Consider the following 16,138-nt stretch of genomic DNA (forward strand, 5'->3'; position numbering starts at 1 on the left):
AGGTCGGTGGCTACGGTGGGTTCTGGCGGGAGAGAGCATCAGCATTCCTTTTACTCCGACCTGAACGATACTTGATCTTAAAGTTGAAGGATGCAAACCTAGCAGCCCACTGTTGCTCAGTGGCCCCCAGCTTAGCAGACGACAAGTGGCTTAAGGGGTTGTTGTCAGTATAAACAACACACTTGTGGCCCAACAGATACTCCCTGAACTTTTCGGTCATAGCCCACTTGAGTGACAAGAACTCCAACTTCATAGAGCTACAGTTTTTCATGTTGCGCTCTGTAGGCTTCAATCCCCGGCTTGCATAAGCAATTGGTTTAACTAAGCCATTTTGTTCTTGGGACAGAACAGCACCTAGGCCACCATAGCTGGCATCCACTTCCAAACAAATGGAAGGGAGAAGTCTGCATACGCCAATACTGGCGCAGAGATGAGTTTGGCTTTCAGTGACTTAAAGCTAAGGTGACTTTCATCTGCCTAGAGACCTGCAATAGACCGATCATTAGGTTAAGATTTATGACTAGTAAGCTTGTCTGTAAGCTTATTCAGGGGTGCGGCCAGGCGTGCAAAACCCTCTACAAAGTGCCGGTAGTAAATAGCGAAATCTAGGAAGCAACGACAAAAGTGGCAGGAAGGGGCCAGCCAGAAACTCCCTTTATTTTGCTGGGGTCGGTGGAAACACCCTTTTCAGGGATGACATGGCCCAGGTAATTTACTTCATTTTGAAAGAAATAACATTTACTAAGCTTTACCTTCAACCCTTCATGCTGTAACCGATCCAGTACCACCCTCAGCCTTTCTTAATTTTGGTCAATGGTTGATGAAAACACAACAATGTCATTCAAATATAACAACAAGGACTGACACTGATGTAACATGCTCCTGGACAGAGAGCGAGAAGACACTGTCGCTACTTCTGGTGTTACTCCAGCAGGTAAACTTACTATACAAATGTTTTTAATTGTACCGACCACAGCACGCAGATAGAGAAACACATCTGATGTCCCAACATTAACAATGGGGATATAGGCTGTGCCTCTGACTACTGGCACCAAAACTGAGGACGCTAACAGCCCTGCAGAAAGTCCAGAGGACATTGATTCAAATAACACAGTCTCACCTGAGTATTGTTCAGAGCAGTTGGCTGCGACAATTTCATAGCTCCACTTGGATACACCAAGCCTGTGTACCACAGACCTTGACCTTCCCTACTTCCTGGTGGTGCCTCACCTTCAGGCTATGACAGTGGTGAAAAGCCTGCGCAACTGGCTCAGGAGCTTCTGCTACCAGCAGCAGGTCAAGCCTGCCTGCCGACAGACCCAAGCGGAAGTGATGGATGCCAGCAATGAAAGGGACCCAGCCCTCCAACCAGCAAGAGAACAAGCTGTGGTTTTTCCACCTGCTTTTAAAACCCCCCTTGATGTGGTGATTGGCTGGGAGATCTAATTAGCTGAGAACAAATTCATGATGCCACAGTTGGGGACCACAGGATGAGGTCTGGTCTCAGAGAGGTTGTAGTTATCTCTGGCTAAAACGTCAGCTGCTGCTCAAGATCCACTCTTCAAGTAACTTCCGGGTGTTAACAGTTATCTTCTCTCTCTCTCTCTCTGGGTGATGTTCTGAGCCTCTGCCCCTTGTCCACCAAAATGCATCGGCTTCTGTGCTGTTGCAGGAGCGGAGACATTTATGTGCAAATCTGTGTGGGGATTTAGTATTTTATATTGTGAAGCGTGTCAATAGTCAAGATTTCAATAGTATATTTGTGGTAATTTATTAATATTGAGTATATTAGCACACAACTTTACAAAAGCATTGTGGGTACCTTTTGGTTTATGAGTTTATTTGTGAAAGCAAACATGAGACATCGTTTATTAATTCCACAATATCATTTACTCAGCTTCCTTTCCCTGAAAAAAAAAGAAGAAAGACCCTTAATGAAGATCAAAAGAAGGAACTCACTAAACCTTAAAACCTTTCACAGATGTACCTTGCCAGAGTCGCGGCTCTTGGTTCTCAGCTTGTTGACCTGTGACTCTGCAATGTCGGCACGCTCTTCAGCCTCCTCAAGCTCATGCTGGACCTTCCTGCACTTGGACAGATGAACGTTGGCCTGCTCCTCCTTAAATTAAAAAGATATTGGGGGAGAATTCAATAATAGGGTCCTAAAATAAACATGGATATTAAATCTATGATATAAACTTACAGCTTCCTCTGACTGCCTCTTGTAGGCCTTGACCTTGAGCTGCAGCTTGTCAACCAAATCCTGCAGCCTGTTGACATTCTTCTTGTCCTCCTCAGTCTGTAGTTTGAAATAATGTTGTTAAAAATGTTTCGATTCAAATTGGGTAGAAGTTTCATGGTGTGGTCTTGACCTGGTAGGTGAGCTCCTTCACTCTCCTCTCGTATTTGCGGACACCCTTAATAGCATCAGCTCCACGTCTCTGCTCTCCCTCCACCTCTGTCTCCAGCTCACGCACCTTTATCGAAGCAAATACTTATACAAGTGCATAAAGTTGTTATAATCGTGATCTAAATATAAGATCTGTTTACCCTTGATTCAAGTTTCTGGAGCTGCTTCTTGCCACCCTTCATGGCCAGATTCTCAGCCTCATCCAGGCGATGCTGCAGATCCTTGACAGCAACCTCCAGATTCTTCTTCATCCTCTCCAGGTGAGAACTGGTGTCCTGTTCTTTCTTCAGCTCCTCAGCCATCATCGCAGCCTAGAAGTCCACATTCAACATTGTATAATGACACTATCTGTACACATGCTGACTCATAATGGTTTCTAATAAAGTATATCCTGTGAAATAGTTTTTGAACAAAACAAATGCGTACATCAGTGATGGCCTTTTTGGCCTTCTCCTCTGCATTTCTTGCTTCCTGGACTGTGTCGTCCACTTCACTCTGAATCTGGACCAGATCAGTCTCAAGCTTTTTCTTGGAATTCAGAAGGCTTGTGCTCTGAAGAAAAAGGAAAAGGGGTCAAATATCAGCATGGGATACACTTTGATTGACAAGAAAAATACATGTCTTTACTGTTGCTCACCTGGGAGTGCAGAAGTCCAACACGCTCACTGGCATCAACCAGCTCCTGCTCAGCAACCTTGCGACCTCTCTCTGTCTGTTCCAGAGCAACTCTAAGTTCCTCAATTTCTGCCACCATCAGACCGTTCCTGCGGTCCACCATGGCTGCTTGTTCCTTGAAGTCTTCCTGGGCCCTAATAGCATCATCCAGGTGCAGTTGAGCATCCTATTACAGGGGAAGATCATAATAAGTATGGTAAGTTGGTTCTCAGGTTTGTGCAGCATCGATGTATACCTTGAGCTGTGTCTGCACGTTCCTCAGCTGCTTCTGTGACTCAGCAGCCTGCCGATTAGCATGGCTCAGCTGAACCTCCATCTCATTCAGGTCACCCTCCATCTTCTTCTTGATTCTCAGGGCATCATTCCTGCTCCTGACCTCAGAGTCCAGGGTGCTCTGCATGGAGTCAGTCACCCTCTGGCTGTTCCTTTTGATCTGCTCCATCTCCTCATCCTTCTCTGCAAGCTTCCTGTCAACCTCTCCCTTGATCTGGTTAAGCTCCAGTTGGACACGGAGGATCTTGGACTCCTCATGTTCCAGAGTTCCCTAATGATTTAAACAGGTTCAGGCCTAAAGTCCCTCTTAGTTCCATTTCAACAGCTCTGCTGTGGATCTATGTTCCTCACCTCAGCCTCTTCCAGAGCTGTCTGGATCTCGGACTTCTCAGTCTCAACCTGCTTCTTAGACTTCTCCAGCTCATGGATGTTCTTGCCAGTCTCACCAATCTGTTCAGTCAGATCTGAGATCTCCTCTGCAGGATCAAATACATGATACATTAACTCACAATGATTGTAGTTACTTAAACTAGTGACTACAAGTTATGACGACTTACGTTGCAGGTTCTTGTTTTCACGCTTCATGGTCTCAAGCTGATCAAGAGCTTCTTCATAGGAGTTCTTTATCTTGAACAGCTCAGTGCCAAGAGAACGGGCTTCCTTCTGGGCTCCCTCAAGTTCTGCCTGGCCCTCCTCAAACTTCTGCTTCCACTCAGCCAGCACCTGATTTAAAAGACGTGAACATGAGATGAACATCAAACTGCTTCATTCATTCAACACTGTATTGATGTACCTTGTCAAAGTTCCTCTGCTTCTTGTCCAGGTTGGCAGCAAGTCCATTTGCCCTCTCCACATCAATCATGAGGTCCTCCACCTCACTCTGGAGTCTCTGCTTGGTTTTGTCCAGAGATGCACACTTGGAATTCACAGCCTCAATCTGCTCCTCTGCCTCTTGGAGACGTTGTGCCAGCTTCTTCCTGTTATAGTGAAACATTTGTATAAAATCTTTTTCAATAAACACCTAACTTAAGGTGGATCATGACTCTTGTTTACTGCTTGTGATAAACGATCAGTTGAAATTCAACTCACTTGGACTCCTCAAGCTCTTCAGTGCGCTGGATAGCATCAGTTTCATACTTTGTTCTCCACTGAGCTACCTCACTGTTAGCCTTGGACATTCCACGCTGCAGCTCAGCCTTGGCCTCCTGCTCCTCCTCAAACTGCTCCCTCAGCAGATCGCAGTCATGGCGGGCAGACTGCAGTCCATGGGCAAGAGCATTCTTGGCCTGAAGAAAGAAGCAGACAACGTGGAATACACTGATATCACCCATAAAAATGTGTTTTCCACCATTTGGGATTCCTTACCTTCACTTCCTCTTCATTTTGCCTCTTGAGCTCCTCGATTTGCTGAGTGAATGCCTGTTTACCTCTGGTCAGCTGTGAGACTAGAGATTCCTTCTCTTCAACCTGGCGGCCAAACTCACCTTGTGGTATCAAGATATTTTACATTATTAGCAAATGTACATGTTAGCTTGGTTTTTGGAAAACTCAGGGAATATACCATTTTCAGTCAACAGGCGAGCTTTCTGAGAACCCAGGTCATTGAGCTGACGGACGTTTTCGTCATTCTTGGTCTTCAGTTCACTACATGAGTCCTCAAGTGTGCGGCACATCTTTTCCAGATTACCCTATAGTGAAAGAATGGTATCGATCAATTATTAACACAAACTTCATTCTGGCTCTTTCTTGATGTGTTCACATGAAAAACAAAGATCAACCTTTGCTTTAGCGACAGCCTCCATGTTGCTGGCGAGGTCGTCAATCTCCATCTTATATTCACTCTTTTCCTTCTCTAGCTTCTGCTTTACTCTCTGAAGGTTGTCAATCTGTTCTCCCAGTTCAGCGACGCTGTCAGCCTGCTTCTTGCGCAGAGCGGCAGCAGTGGCTTCATGCTGAAGGGTAGACTCCTCAAGGTCACGGCGCAGCTTCTGGAACTCAGCCTCACGCTTCTTGTTCATCTCGATCTGAGCAGCAGTGGCACCTCCGGCCTCCTCCAGCCTCTCACTGATCTCTTCCAGTTCCCTGGAGAGATCTGCTCTCTGCTTCTCAACCTTGGCACGAGCAGCACGCTCTGCCTCGATCTCCTCTTCCAGTTCCTCAATACGTGCCTGTTCAGAAAAATCTTTTTAAGTGAACTAAATCAAAGTTTTCAATGTGTGTGAGTGCAAACAACGTAAATCTCATTCAACACTGACCTGCAGTTCCTTGATCTTCTTCTGAAGTTGAGCACCCATTGACTGTTCATCTTCAATCTTGCTGAGCAGCTGACTGACTTCAAAGTCCTTCCTGTGAACATGAACAAATAACCCAGTTAGAGTCAGATGAGAATTGTTCATGTGTGATCTTTAGAGATCCTTAATATACTTTTTAATTTTCTCGTCAGACTGCTGCTTGTCATTCTCAAGATCCATGATGGATTCCTGAGCCAGTTTTAAGTCACCCTCCAGCTTCCTCTTGGCCCTCTCCAGGTCCATACGCAGCTTCTTCTCTTGTTCCAGAGAACCCTCAAGCTGTATAACAACAGTTGTGGACATTCAAGAACTTGTTAGTACCGTAGATAAATGATGACTAATTTAATTTTCAGTTCATCATCATACATCATCGACTTGCTGCTCAAGCTTAGTCTTGGCCTTGGTCAGAGTGTTGACTTTGTCTTCCTCTGCTTGCAGGTCATCAAGCGTCTGCTGGTGAGACTCCTGGAGAGCCTTCTTCTCCTTGGTGAGCTTAGCAATGCTTTCATCTTGAGAAGCCATCTCCTCAGTCAGGTTCTTCACCTACATTGAAGAATGACAACGTTCAGTTGTGTTGTATTGTGTTGTAAGTTCACTGTCTGAAAAGTCAAACATTTACAAACCTTGTTCTCAGTGGCATGCTTCTCCTTCTCCACCTTGGCCAGGGTAAGCTCCAGGTCATCAATGTCCTTCTTCAGCTCAGAGCATTCATCCTCTAGCTTTCTCTTTTTAGCAGTAAGTTCAGCATTGATTTCCTCTTCATCCTCCAGCCTCTCAGTAGTTTCCTTGAGTTTGGCCTCCAGCTGAATCTTGCTCTTAATAAGACCCTCGCACCTCTCCTCAGCATCGCACAGATTTTCTGATTCCTGAGAATCAATAACACGGGTAAAATGGTTGAGATCATCAATCCAGCATTGATATCAGTCCAAGTAGTACTCACCGATGCTGCTTGAAGCTGCAGGTTATTCTTCTCCTGCAGAAGAGACACCATCTTCTCCTCCAACTCCTTCTTCTTAGCAAGAGCAGTGGCCAAGTCAGATGCCATCTTCTCGTAGTTCTCCTTCATTGATTGCAGCTCCTTCTCAGTTTCTGCAGTCTTCAGCAGAGGTTTAATCTTGTAGTACACTTTCATCCATGGCCAGTGTTTGACATTCATGAAGGAGCGGATGTTGTACTGGATAGTGTAGACGGCATCTCTGTAAGTTTAAATCAGACAAGATCACTTTAAGTATGTCTTTGTTTCTATCTATTGTTCAACAATGTTTTCAGTAAACATGCCTTCTTGCTGTCATCTTCACAAACTCTGCCCTCATGAGGTAACCACGACACAGTGCCTGAGTCATTGTGACCAGATTAGCAAGTTTCTCGTCTCTCATTTCCTCAAGAGTACCGAGCAGACCAGCTTTGAAGAAGACCTGTAATACAAACATCGTTTAGACAACTGTTCTATTTTCTGCATGTAAACGTACCTTGGTGTGACCAAATCTGTACTCGTCATGGTTGACATCGATTGAACCGAGCAGCTTCTCAGAAGCTTTCTTGTTGTCAATGAACTGACCCTCAGGGATGACGCCAGCATTCAGTACTTTGTATCTGAGTACAACAACAATAGGTACCATTATCTCATTTTCATGAACATATAAAAACCCGTTTGGTTTGGATACCTCTGCTTGAAGTCAGCATAAATGATTCTGCTGGGGAAACCTTTCCTGCAGATCCTGATACCCTCAAGCACACCGTTGCACCTGAGCTGGTGGATGACCAGGAAGTTCTCCATCAGACCTATTTCAAGAAGGTTGATACTCAGTGAGTCACTGACATTGAAATCAGAAAGTAGCAGTCAAAAACACAAATCATTCTCACCTGGAATCTTGGATTCGTTGGGGATCAGACAACGCACAAAGTGGGGGTGAGTGCTCCTCAAGTTGGTCATCAGTTTGCCCAAGTTCTCCTAAAGGTTGCACTCATTAGCAATTGTGATTTGCATATGTTAACAATAAGGTTTCTCCAAACAGTTAGAACTTGAACTTTACTCTGAACTGTGAGGACACGGTCTGCATGGAACCACCCTTCTTCTTTCCTCCCTTCTTGCTGGTCTCTGTTATAACAGGGATTTGATTATGATGTTATTATTATCCCGCACTTTCATGCACCAATTTTTAAACATTATTTTGCTTACCCTCAGGGGCAGCAGGAGGATAAAGACTTGCGAGAAGTTTAATAGAAGACTTCTGGTAAAGCCCCAAAACAGACTCGTTCAGTGGATCCTTGTTCTTGTCCAGCCAGCCAGAGATGTTGTAGTCCACAGTTCCAGCATAGTGGACCAGAGAGAAGTGGGCCTCAACCTTGCCCTTTGATGGCTTTGGCTTCTCAAAGGCGATGTTCTTGCCAAGATGCTGGTCATACAGCTTGTTCTTGAAAGAAGAGTCAGTAGCCTTGGGGAACATGCACTCCTCTTCAAGGATGGAGAAGATACCCATGGGCTAAGGAGGAAAGTATGTTGAGATAGATGTAGTTATAAACATGCATACTTGAGGTTTGTTTTCTACCCACCTTTTCAATCAGCTCAATGCAGGCAGCCAAGTCCATACCGAAGTCAATGAACTCCCAGACAATACCCTCCTTCTTGTACTCTTCTTGTTCCAGGACGAACATAGTGTGGTTGAAAAACTGTTGCAGCTTCTCATTGGTGAAGTTGATGCACAGCTGCTCCATGCTGTTGTACTGTCATGGATATCGCAAACAACCATTAAATTTCAATGTTCTTATCTTCCTGGATTGATTGAAACTTACATCAAAGATTTCAAAACCAGCAATGTCCAGCACACCAATGAAGAACTGCCTTGGCTGTTTGGTGTCCAACATCTGGTTGATACGAATGACCATCCACAAGAACATCCTCTCATAGATGGACTTAGCAAGAGCGGTCACAGAGTTGTTCACCTAACATATCAACATCAAGTCAAGTCATCGTCTTTAATCTCCATTAAATTAAAAGCAACTGCATTTAACATGCATTTCACCCACCTGAGGCACAGTCTGACTCTTGGTGACAAACTCATTGCCGACCTTCACTCTGGGATTGCAGAGACCCTTGAGCATGTCAGCAGAGTTCAGACCCAGCAGGTAGGCGACCTTGTCAGCCTCTGGAAAGTATTCATGCGTCTTGAAGTTAGTCTTGTTGATCTTTCAATTGTCTACTGCAAGTGATCATAGAGAATCTCACCCTCTGTGCCATCAGGCTCGGCCTGCTCCTCACGCTGCTTCTGCTTGAACTTCATGTTGCCATGATGGAGGACGGCACCAGTCATTCTGTAGATGCTCATCTTCTCCTCTCCGTTGAAGCCCAGGATGTCAATGGCGTTCTGTGTGAGTTGTGTGAGTTCATGACCTGGTCAGCAATAGTTTATTTGGTCTTATTTGGGATTAAACTTACATCAGTGGCCTCCAGCTCGACTTTGTCATCAATGCTGGCCACAGTAATTTGACCCATACTGCACATAGGGAAGTCGTAGGGGTTGGTTGTGATGAGAGCCACATCTAAAAGACAGATCCAGACATTGATGATCCATCTTCCGAGTTTAAACTGTGGATTAGACACCAACAATTTATGCACAACACTCACCAAGTATTCCTGGTATGTGGTTGGTCATCATCTGGTAGAAGATGTGGTAACCTCTCTCATCTGGAAGCTGGAACGAAACTCTTGACTTCTCCAGCAGATCTAGAAGATTTGGTCATCAATACTCTTTGTCTTATCAAGGATTAATTTCATTTTATGACTCACAAGTCTCAATGTCAGCACTAGACAGTTTGCCGGTGGTGCCGAAGTGGATTCTGATGAATTTACCCTATTTGGGACACAACATGGACACAATTACACATTTTTCCTTGGATAGATTTCATACGTGTCACATGTTGTATACTTACAAAACGAGAAGAGTTGTCATTTCTCACAGTTTTGGCATTACCATAAGCCTCCAGCAGGGGATTGGCTGCAATAATCTGATCTTCAAGGGATCCCTAATACAAGACAACATAGGTAATTCATTTAAAAATATAACTAATTGGAACAGATATTCTTTTCTGCTTCTGTAGTCTTTTTTCCTACCTTGATTTTTGACGCTTCCTTCTTCTTGTCACCACCAACTGAGATGGTGGCAAAGTATTGGATGACACGCTTGGTGTTGACAGTCTTTCCAGCACCAGATTCTCCACTGGTTGTGAAAAGAGGTTCGATAAGAATTTGAGGTTTGAATTCATTACTCTGTCAGAAAATGTAACACTCACGTGATCAAGACAGACTGGTTCTCCCTATCTGTTGATGAAGAGAGAAAACCATCCTCTCGTCAGACTTTGGAAACGTTTCACGGATATTAAGGTTGTGTCGGGTACATACCGCAAAGCATGTACTGATAAGCGTTGTCAGAGACAGAGAAGATATGGGGAGGAGCCTCCATACGCTTCTTGCCTCTGTAAGCATTGACTACTTCCATGTCGTACACTGGGAGCATCTTGTAGGGGTTCACCGTAGCACAGAAGAGCCCAGAGTAGGTCTGATGGAGATACCAAATGAACAGCCCATGTTACTTTTCCTGTGATAATGTTGGTTTTCACACAACTTAGTTTCATTTGTCTTACGTAGATCATCCATGCTGCATAACGCTCTTTGAGGTTATACAACACAGAGGCTTCATTGAGGTGGGTCATCATGGCCATGTCCTCAATCTTGTCAAACTTGGGAGGGTTCATTGGTGAAACATCCTCCTCTTTGACGGTCTTTTCCTGGAACAGAACATTTGACATTATGTGAGCTGATGACCTCCTTGTCCAGATGTTAGTGTGATGGATTTATAACAACCTCCTTTGTGTCCAGGATCTTGACGGTGACTTTGTTTCCATCTTTCTTGGTGATCATGGCCTTCAGGTACAGTTCCTTGACGTCGGCCACGTAGCAGGCTGCCTTGGCATCGAAGGGTGCGTTCTGAGCCTCAATCCTCTCCTTCTCTGGTTTACGGAGGTAAATGGCAGATTTGCCATAAACGGCCATTTCCGCGTCCGTACTCATGGTGGCGGCTGTTGTCTGAGGAGATCAAAGTCCATCACAATTCAACATCGATTATTTTTGTGTAGCTCTGTCCTCTATGACAGGACGACAAAGAGCCAAGAAAGTATTTATTTTGCTATTCCATATTCCTCATTCATATTCCTTAGTTTTAATTTTTTTTTTTTAATTTCAAATATTCATACAATTGTTATTTAGTACGCCTTCTTACCTGAACCCTTTCTTGGTACTTGCTGTGCGTCCTTGTTCAAATGCAAAATAAAAAAAAAGTTTGGTTATTTATAATGTAGCAGCAAATATTGAAGAATGAAATCCCTTTAATATTTTTTCATGCTAACATGTCCAATAAGGATATTCTCTTTCCCTTCGTCATATTATTAATTTATTAAGTACGTTTAGTTAAGTTCATCTTATTTTAAAAGGACAATGTGAAGTTACATTAAAAAGATGGTTGCACCAGATTTAGCACAATGGTACTTTCCATCTGTAATCCTCATCAAAGATGCAGACAGATTACATAATAAATACCTAATACATAACAGTTAATGTACAGTAATAATATTTTTTGATATATATAAAAAGTAGTTTTACCACCAACTGGAGCTCAATATTTGTTCATGCTAACATATCCAATAAGGATATGCTCTTTCCCTTGATCATTTTATTGATTTATTAGGTACGTACAGTAATTATATTATTTTATATACAGTATATAAAAAGTAGTTTTACCACCAACTGGAGCTCCCTGGTCCTCTTCTCTCAGCTTCGGTTTTCAGCGGCAGTACTTATATTGATTGGTCTTGCCTACACAGCACAGTTAAAAGTGGTTCACCTTCCAAACATGGCAGAGAATAGTGATGACTTGTAACATGTTTGGAACAAGTGGACAGATACTGGGGATCAGATTACAGCCACTTTAGCAAGATATGGAATTTCAGACTGCTGGTGTGTATTTTTTAACTTTCTTTTTTTCTTTTTATCGTCAAGTATATTCACATGAACATATTCATATTGGTTGTAATGTTTATTATTTATTTTATGATTTCAATTATTATTAATAAGAAATATTCAAGTGTAATCAAAAAGTGTTTCAACAGTATTCAAACCCTTTTTAACTGAACCGTAATAAAAAGAAACTGTATCTCTAATCAGACAATTCTCAATAATGTAACATGATTTAACTGTAATCAAACAATTTACAATTTTAATGAAGCAATTATGGAATTTATTAAATCCCTTATGAATAGTTATCTAAACAATTTTCAACTGCAATCAAAGATGTTTTAAGTGTCGTCAAAATGATCAACGGGTATAAACTTATCAGTCCATAAGGAACATTCATGTCAACTCATTATAATTGGTTGTGAATCTAAATTAATAGATTTTGTATGCCATAAAAATCATGCCATAGTATACTAATTGAGTTCAGTTTCACTCAACAAATGTGTTTGGTTATGATTATTTTGTTATTCATGCAAAACTATGAAAATCATTTGGTCATATTATTTAATTAATTTCCTTTTCTTTTCTTTTTTTTCTCTAGCTCATCAAGACAACAATACATGTTATAGAGTGAAGTTATACTAGATTGATAAACCTGTTATAGAAGTTTCCTTGTTTAAATATATTCATATTTTTTTATATATTTAATTTTATAAGTTTATATAGGGGAGGTTTAAATGTAATACATTAAAGGAATGTATTACATTTAAACCTCCCCTTGCACTTAAATAATTTGTACTTTTAGAATTCACATTTGATCGTAGATTTTTGCAACCAAGAAAAACACTTTCATTTTTATTTTGATTTGGTGATTAAATATTATTGTTAATGTAATTAAGAATTAAGATGCAGAAGATTCATATCTGAATAAAACAAACACAATTCTGACATTCTTGACAAAAAAATAACTTAATTCAGATCATGTACTTTTATTTCTGTCAAACTTTGACAAATCCATTTCAGCTGTTTTGGCATATCGTCTTCCCCTTCTTGTGCTAATCCGGGGTTAGGGTCACAGGGTCAGCTGAATCAGCAGGGAGGACCAGGCCTTCCTCTCCACACCTTCATTTTTTCCCTGTTGTGGCCCCAAGGCGTTCCTGAGCATTTGACAAACTTTAATCCCTCCAGTGCCCCATAGATCATGGAAGCGTCTGCATAGCTGATGAAGCAAACAGAAGTGCGTCATCTGCAAAGAGTAAAGCAGATTCCTTCAAACGCCGTAGCAGATTATCTTAATCTTTCCTTGGGTCGGGTTTCAGGGGCGTCAGTAGAGAGGAGTTTTTTTTGCCCGTTTTGTATTTGTACTTTCATCAGATCATCTGGGGCCAGTTATTCAACGGTAATCTGATCCATTTTTGGATTGGATCGAATCTTAAAAATGGGTTAATTTTAAGGTATAGTAGGATTTTAATATTGGATTAAATTAACATGAGCTTTTCAGCATGAAAACAATATATATATTTATGTTTTTCTTCTTCAATGTATATTTATTTAAAAAAAAACATTAACAGAGATTATTCATCTGGTCCTTCAACAGGCTCAGGTACTTAATAAAAATAATCAAAGAGGATGGCATGGTAACAATGTTGTGCAGGTCAATGTACGCCAGTATTATGTTGCATTCTCCCTCTGGTTCCACTGGCAAGTGGTTAAGGCATGCAATGCATCTCTTCAGGAAACCATTTAAACTCACCTTTATGTGAAGTCTAGCCAATACCTATGTAAGTACAATTGAATTTATTCCCAAACTTCAGCTAACTACAGCAAAACTTCATGGAAGAATTGCTTTTGCTCAGATAAGGGACTCTGAACATTCTTTATTTTAACTAATGGATGTTTTTCCTTTTTCCCCAAATTAGTATTTCAAAATTGCTGGGATCTGTTGAATTGCTGGGATCTATTTTTCCTTAATCAACTGTAGTCTTATTTCAACTGTATAGTGTCTTGAGATAACTTTGTTATGATATGACACTTTAAATAAAATTGAATTGAATTGAATTGAATTGAAAATATCTTCAGTTTATTTGTGTATAAATGCTTGTTATTCGCCGAGGCTCAGATGAGTGGTCAAAAAAATAAATAATGCTTGTCATCACTCCCTATTTTTCTTGTTAGTAGCCCATATTGTGATTTATTTGTTCAATTTAATGCAGGTAATCCAGATCTGGTCATTTAAAAAAAAAAAAAATTACATTACATTACATTAATTGATACTTGATAGCAAAACAATCGGATTTTCCAAATCTGGATCATTTCGATCGAGATTCGTTTTTTTGATGTTCATCAAAAACAGATAATTAATATCCTCTTTTAAAGCAAGACTAGGTAACAATGGCACCTTCATAAAATATTAGTAGAACAATTCTTCTACAATGGTTTAAGGTGGTAAGAGTCAGACAGAGATTTGTGTCTGTTGTAATTTTTTGCTTTGTATTTTATTTTTATATTTTTTAACTGTTACATTCTGAGGAGTAAATGATGTTTAAGAGTTTTAACCCCTCGTTGGTGATCAAACACATTTTCTTTAGCCATTTATCAGACAAGTGCTCAAGTTTATTTAATGTTTTATTCATTCATGTAAAAGCAACTAATGTGTTGATTTAATTGTCCCTAAATAGATCTTGGACTCATCAGTATGTGTCTCTGTACAACAACTCTCTTCTCATTGAAATATTTCCATTAGAAACAATGCTGAAGCCCCATATTGTGAGCGTTGTTCCCTTCAGCAGGAGATATTTTGGACTTTGAGATCACTCCAACTGTGACTGAAATATTTTTTATGCGTTCATTTGCCTCCAGTTTCATGCCAATCATTGTCATTTACGTTATACCTGAAATAGGTTCCATGTTCTAGAGAAGCAGGTTTGACAGAATAAGGTAGTGAGAAGATCAGGGGCCTGATGTACTAAGGGGTTTTACACACAAAAAAGTTATTTTTGCTATATATATCAACTCTCAATAGAGCTCCCGAATCAGCTAATTCGACCATTTGGCAGAACTCAGTGGCCATGTTCGGATGTTCACATCAGAGTTACATTAACGATCAATATTGAACATAAATTAACACACAGTAGTTAACTTATTAAACGTATTAATATGTTCTCATTCACCAACTTAATGATCTGTACTTATTAAGAAAACATCGATCATTTTATTATGAATATTTTAATCTGATATTTTACGCTATTCAGAAAAAACAAAAACAAACTGAAAACAAAGTTTATTCAAAGTGAAGCTGCAGAATTTAAGCAGCTCAAGCCGTGTGTTCACGTGATCGGAGCGACCTCTGAAAGACACACTTATATAAATACACTTTCACGTGATTTGTTCATTTGAACATGCGTGTGTGTTGCAGTTGCGTCACCCATTTATGTGAAACTCAGATCAGATCGTCTTCATCATCTTCATCATCAATACTCAGCACTTTAAGTCATTGATTAACACTTTTATTCTTGTTAAACTCATTTTGAGACGTTTTAAATAAGCCCCTGATCGTCTGTAAATAAAGTATTTGCGTTAATAACTGTGTATATAAAATATAAACATTTACACCGGAGCTCGTCTGCACTATTTAAATGTTAGTATGTGATCCATGTCAGAAATGTAAAAATGAACAAATATAAACGGTTAAACCAGTTAACCTTCATGTTTTCATTTGTTTTTTCTGATGTGTAGAGAAAAAGACTGTGCTTCATTTAAATATTATTTAAATATGTAAATGAGGGCGTGGAAAGGGACAATTAATTCTATGTTGATTGGGATGTACGAAGGAAAAGTGCCTAAATTCTTGTCGTGCACAGATTCATACATCTGAATATTTTTGTGCTGCGTCATCATCTGGATTTCAGCTTACGGACATATTTAGTAGAAGATCTAGGAACTTCTTAGTACATGAGGCCCCAGGTAAGCACTACATTCAGGGCATTTCTGCCTGACTCACCTCTAACGGTGCCAAGAGGCTAGCTGTTGGGTCATCAGCCAGGAGCCACGCTTCCACCCTTTTTTCGCCCTATTATTCCCATAATATCTAACTGTGGTGGAGCAATGGCAGGGATGTCTTCCTGCTGCCCCTGAAACTACTCCAAGGACCCTTTTTTCCCCTACAGCCTTCTTTTCCCCATGTCCTTCCTTCTCAGCCACAGCTAGAAACTTGCTCATTTCACTGCCTCAGCCAAGTCCTTGGATGCCTTCTTTAGCTCTGGCCAAGTCACTACTATCTTCCTGAGGAGGGTTTAGATGGACGATCTGATAAAAACCCTACAGTCAGCCTACAAAGGGGAGAAAACGGTTGACCATCCTGCCTCTTGACACTCTGCTGCTAGATCGGTGTATTCGTCCTTATTCCCTTCGAAGGCTGCTTCATTCCTCCCTCTCAAGGGACTGTAAGGTTTGCTAGTACCACTGTTTTGACTGCGAGGGACC

General features: G+C 41.1%; 1 protein-coding gene across 1 annotated transcript; it reads right to left on the reverse strand.

Moving 5' to 3' along the window:
- Nucleotides 1–1,874: 1,874 nt before the first annotated feature.
- Nucleotides 1,875–10,743, reverse strand: LOC148065293 (myosin heavy chain, fast skeletal muscle-like). Its single transcript, XM_087809682.1, has 39 exons — nucleotides 10,511–10,743; nucleotides 10,291–10,434; nucleotides 10,049–10,205; nucleotides 9,940–9,967; nucleotides 9,761–9,866; nucleotides 9,580–9,672; nucleotides 9,437–9,500; nucleotides 9,275–9,373; nucleotides 9,086–9,189; nucleotides 8,876–9,014; nucleotides 8,677–8,795; nucleotides 8,443–8,592; nucleotides 8,203–8,373; nucleotides 7,829–8,132; nucleotides 7,683–7,747; nucleotides 7,513–7,600; nucleotides 7,314–7,431; nucleotides 7,119–7,242; nucleotides 6,928–7,064; nucleotides 6,590–6,845; nucleotides 6,273–6,515; nucleotides 6,016–6,192; nucleotides 5,783–5,928; nucleotides 5,614–5,704; nucleotides 5,137–5,526; nucleotides 4,920–5,046; nucleotides 4,724–4,842; nucleotides 4,448–4,644; nucleotides 4,152–4,335; nucleotides 3,916–4,081; nucleotides 3,710–3,834; nucleotides 3,321–3,629; nucleotides 3,048–3,251; nucleotides 2,837–2,962; nucleotides 2,551–2,721; nucleotides 2,373–2,477; nucleotides 2,204–2,299; nucleotides 1,988–2,119; nucleotides 1,875–1,907 (listed from the first exon to the last, which is right to left on the reverse strand). The coding sequence occupies exons 1-39, from the start codon at nucleotides 10,715–10,717 to the stop codon at nucleotides 1,890–1,892; spliced, it is 5,799 nt and encodes a 1,932-aa protein (XP_087665808.1). The 5' UTR covers nucleotides 10,718–10,743; the 3' UTR covers nucleotides 1,875–1,889.
- Between the last annotated feature and the right edge of the window lie 5,395 nt (nucleotides 10,744–16,138).

Source organism: Callionymus lyra, chromosome 15, assembly GCF_982586985.1.
Source record: "Callionymus lyra chromosome 15, fCalLyr1.hap1.1, whole genome shotgun sequence".
Classification (NCBI taxonomy): Eukaryota; Metazoa; Chordata; class Actinopteri; order Syngnathiformes; family Callionymidae; genus Callionymus; species Callionymus lyra.

What these genes read in the sequence shown, in the direction of transcription:
- LOC148065293 (XM_087809682.1), bottom strand. Translation starts at nt 10,717, where the DNA reads ATGAGTACGGACGCGGAAATGGCCGTTTATGGCAAATCTGCCATTTAC. An exon ending in TCGCCTGTTGACTGAAAATG is followed by an intron (nt 4,843 to 4,919) that starts GTATATTCCCTG and finishes TGATACCACAAG; the next exon opens with GTGAGTTTGGCCGCCAGGTT. An exon ending in GAAGAGCTTGAGGAGTCCAA is followed by an intron (nt 4,336 to 4,447) that starts GTGAGTTGAATT and finishes TCACTATAACAG; the next exon opens with GAAGAAGCTGGCACAACGTC.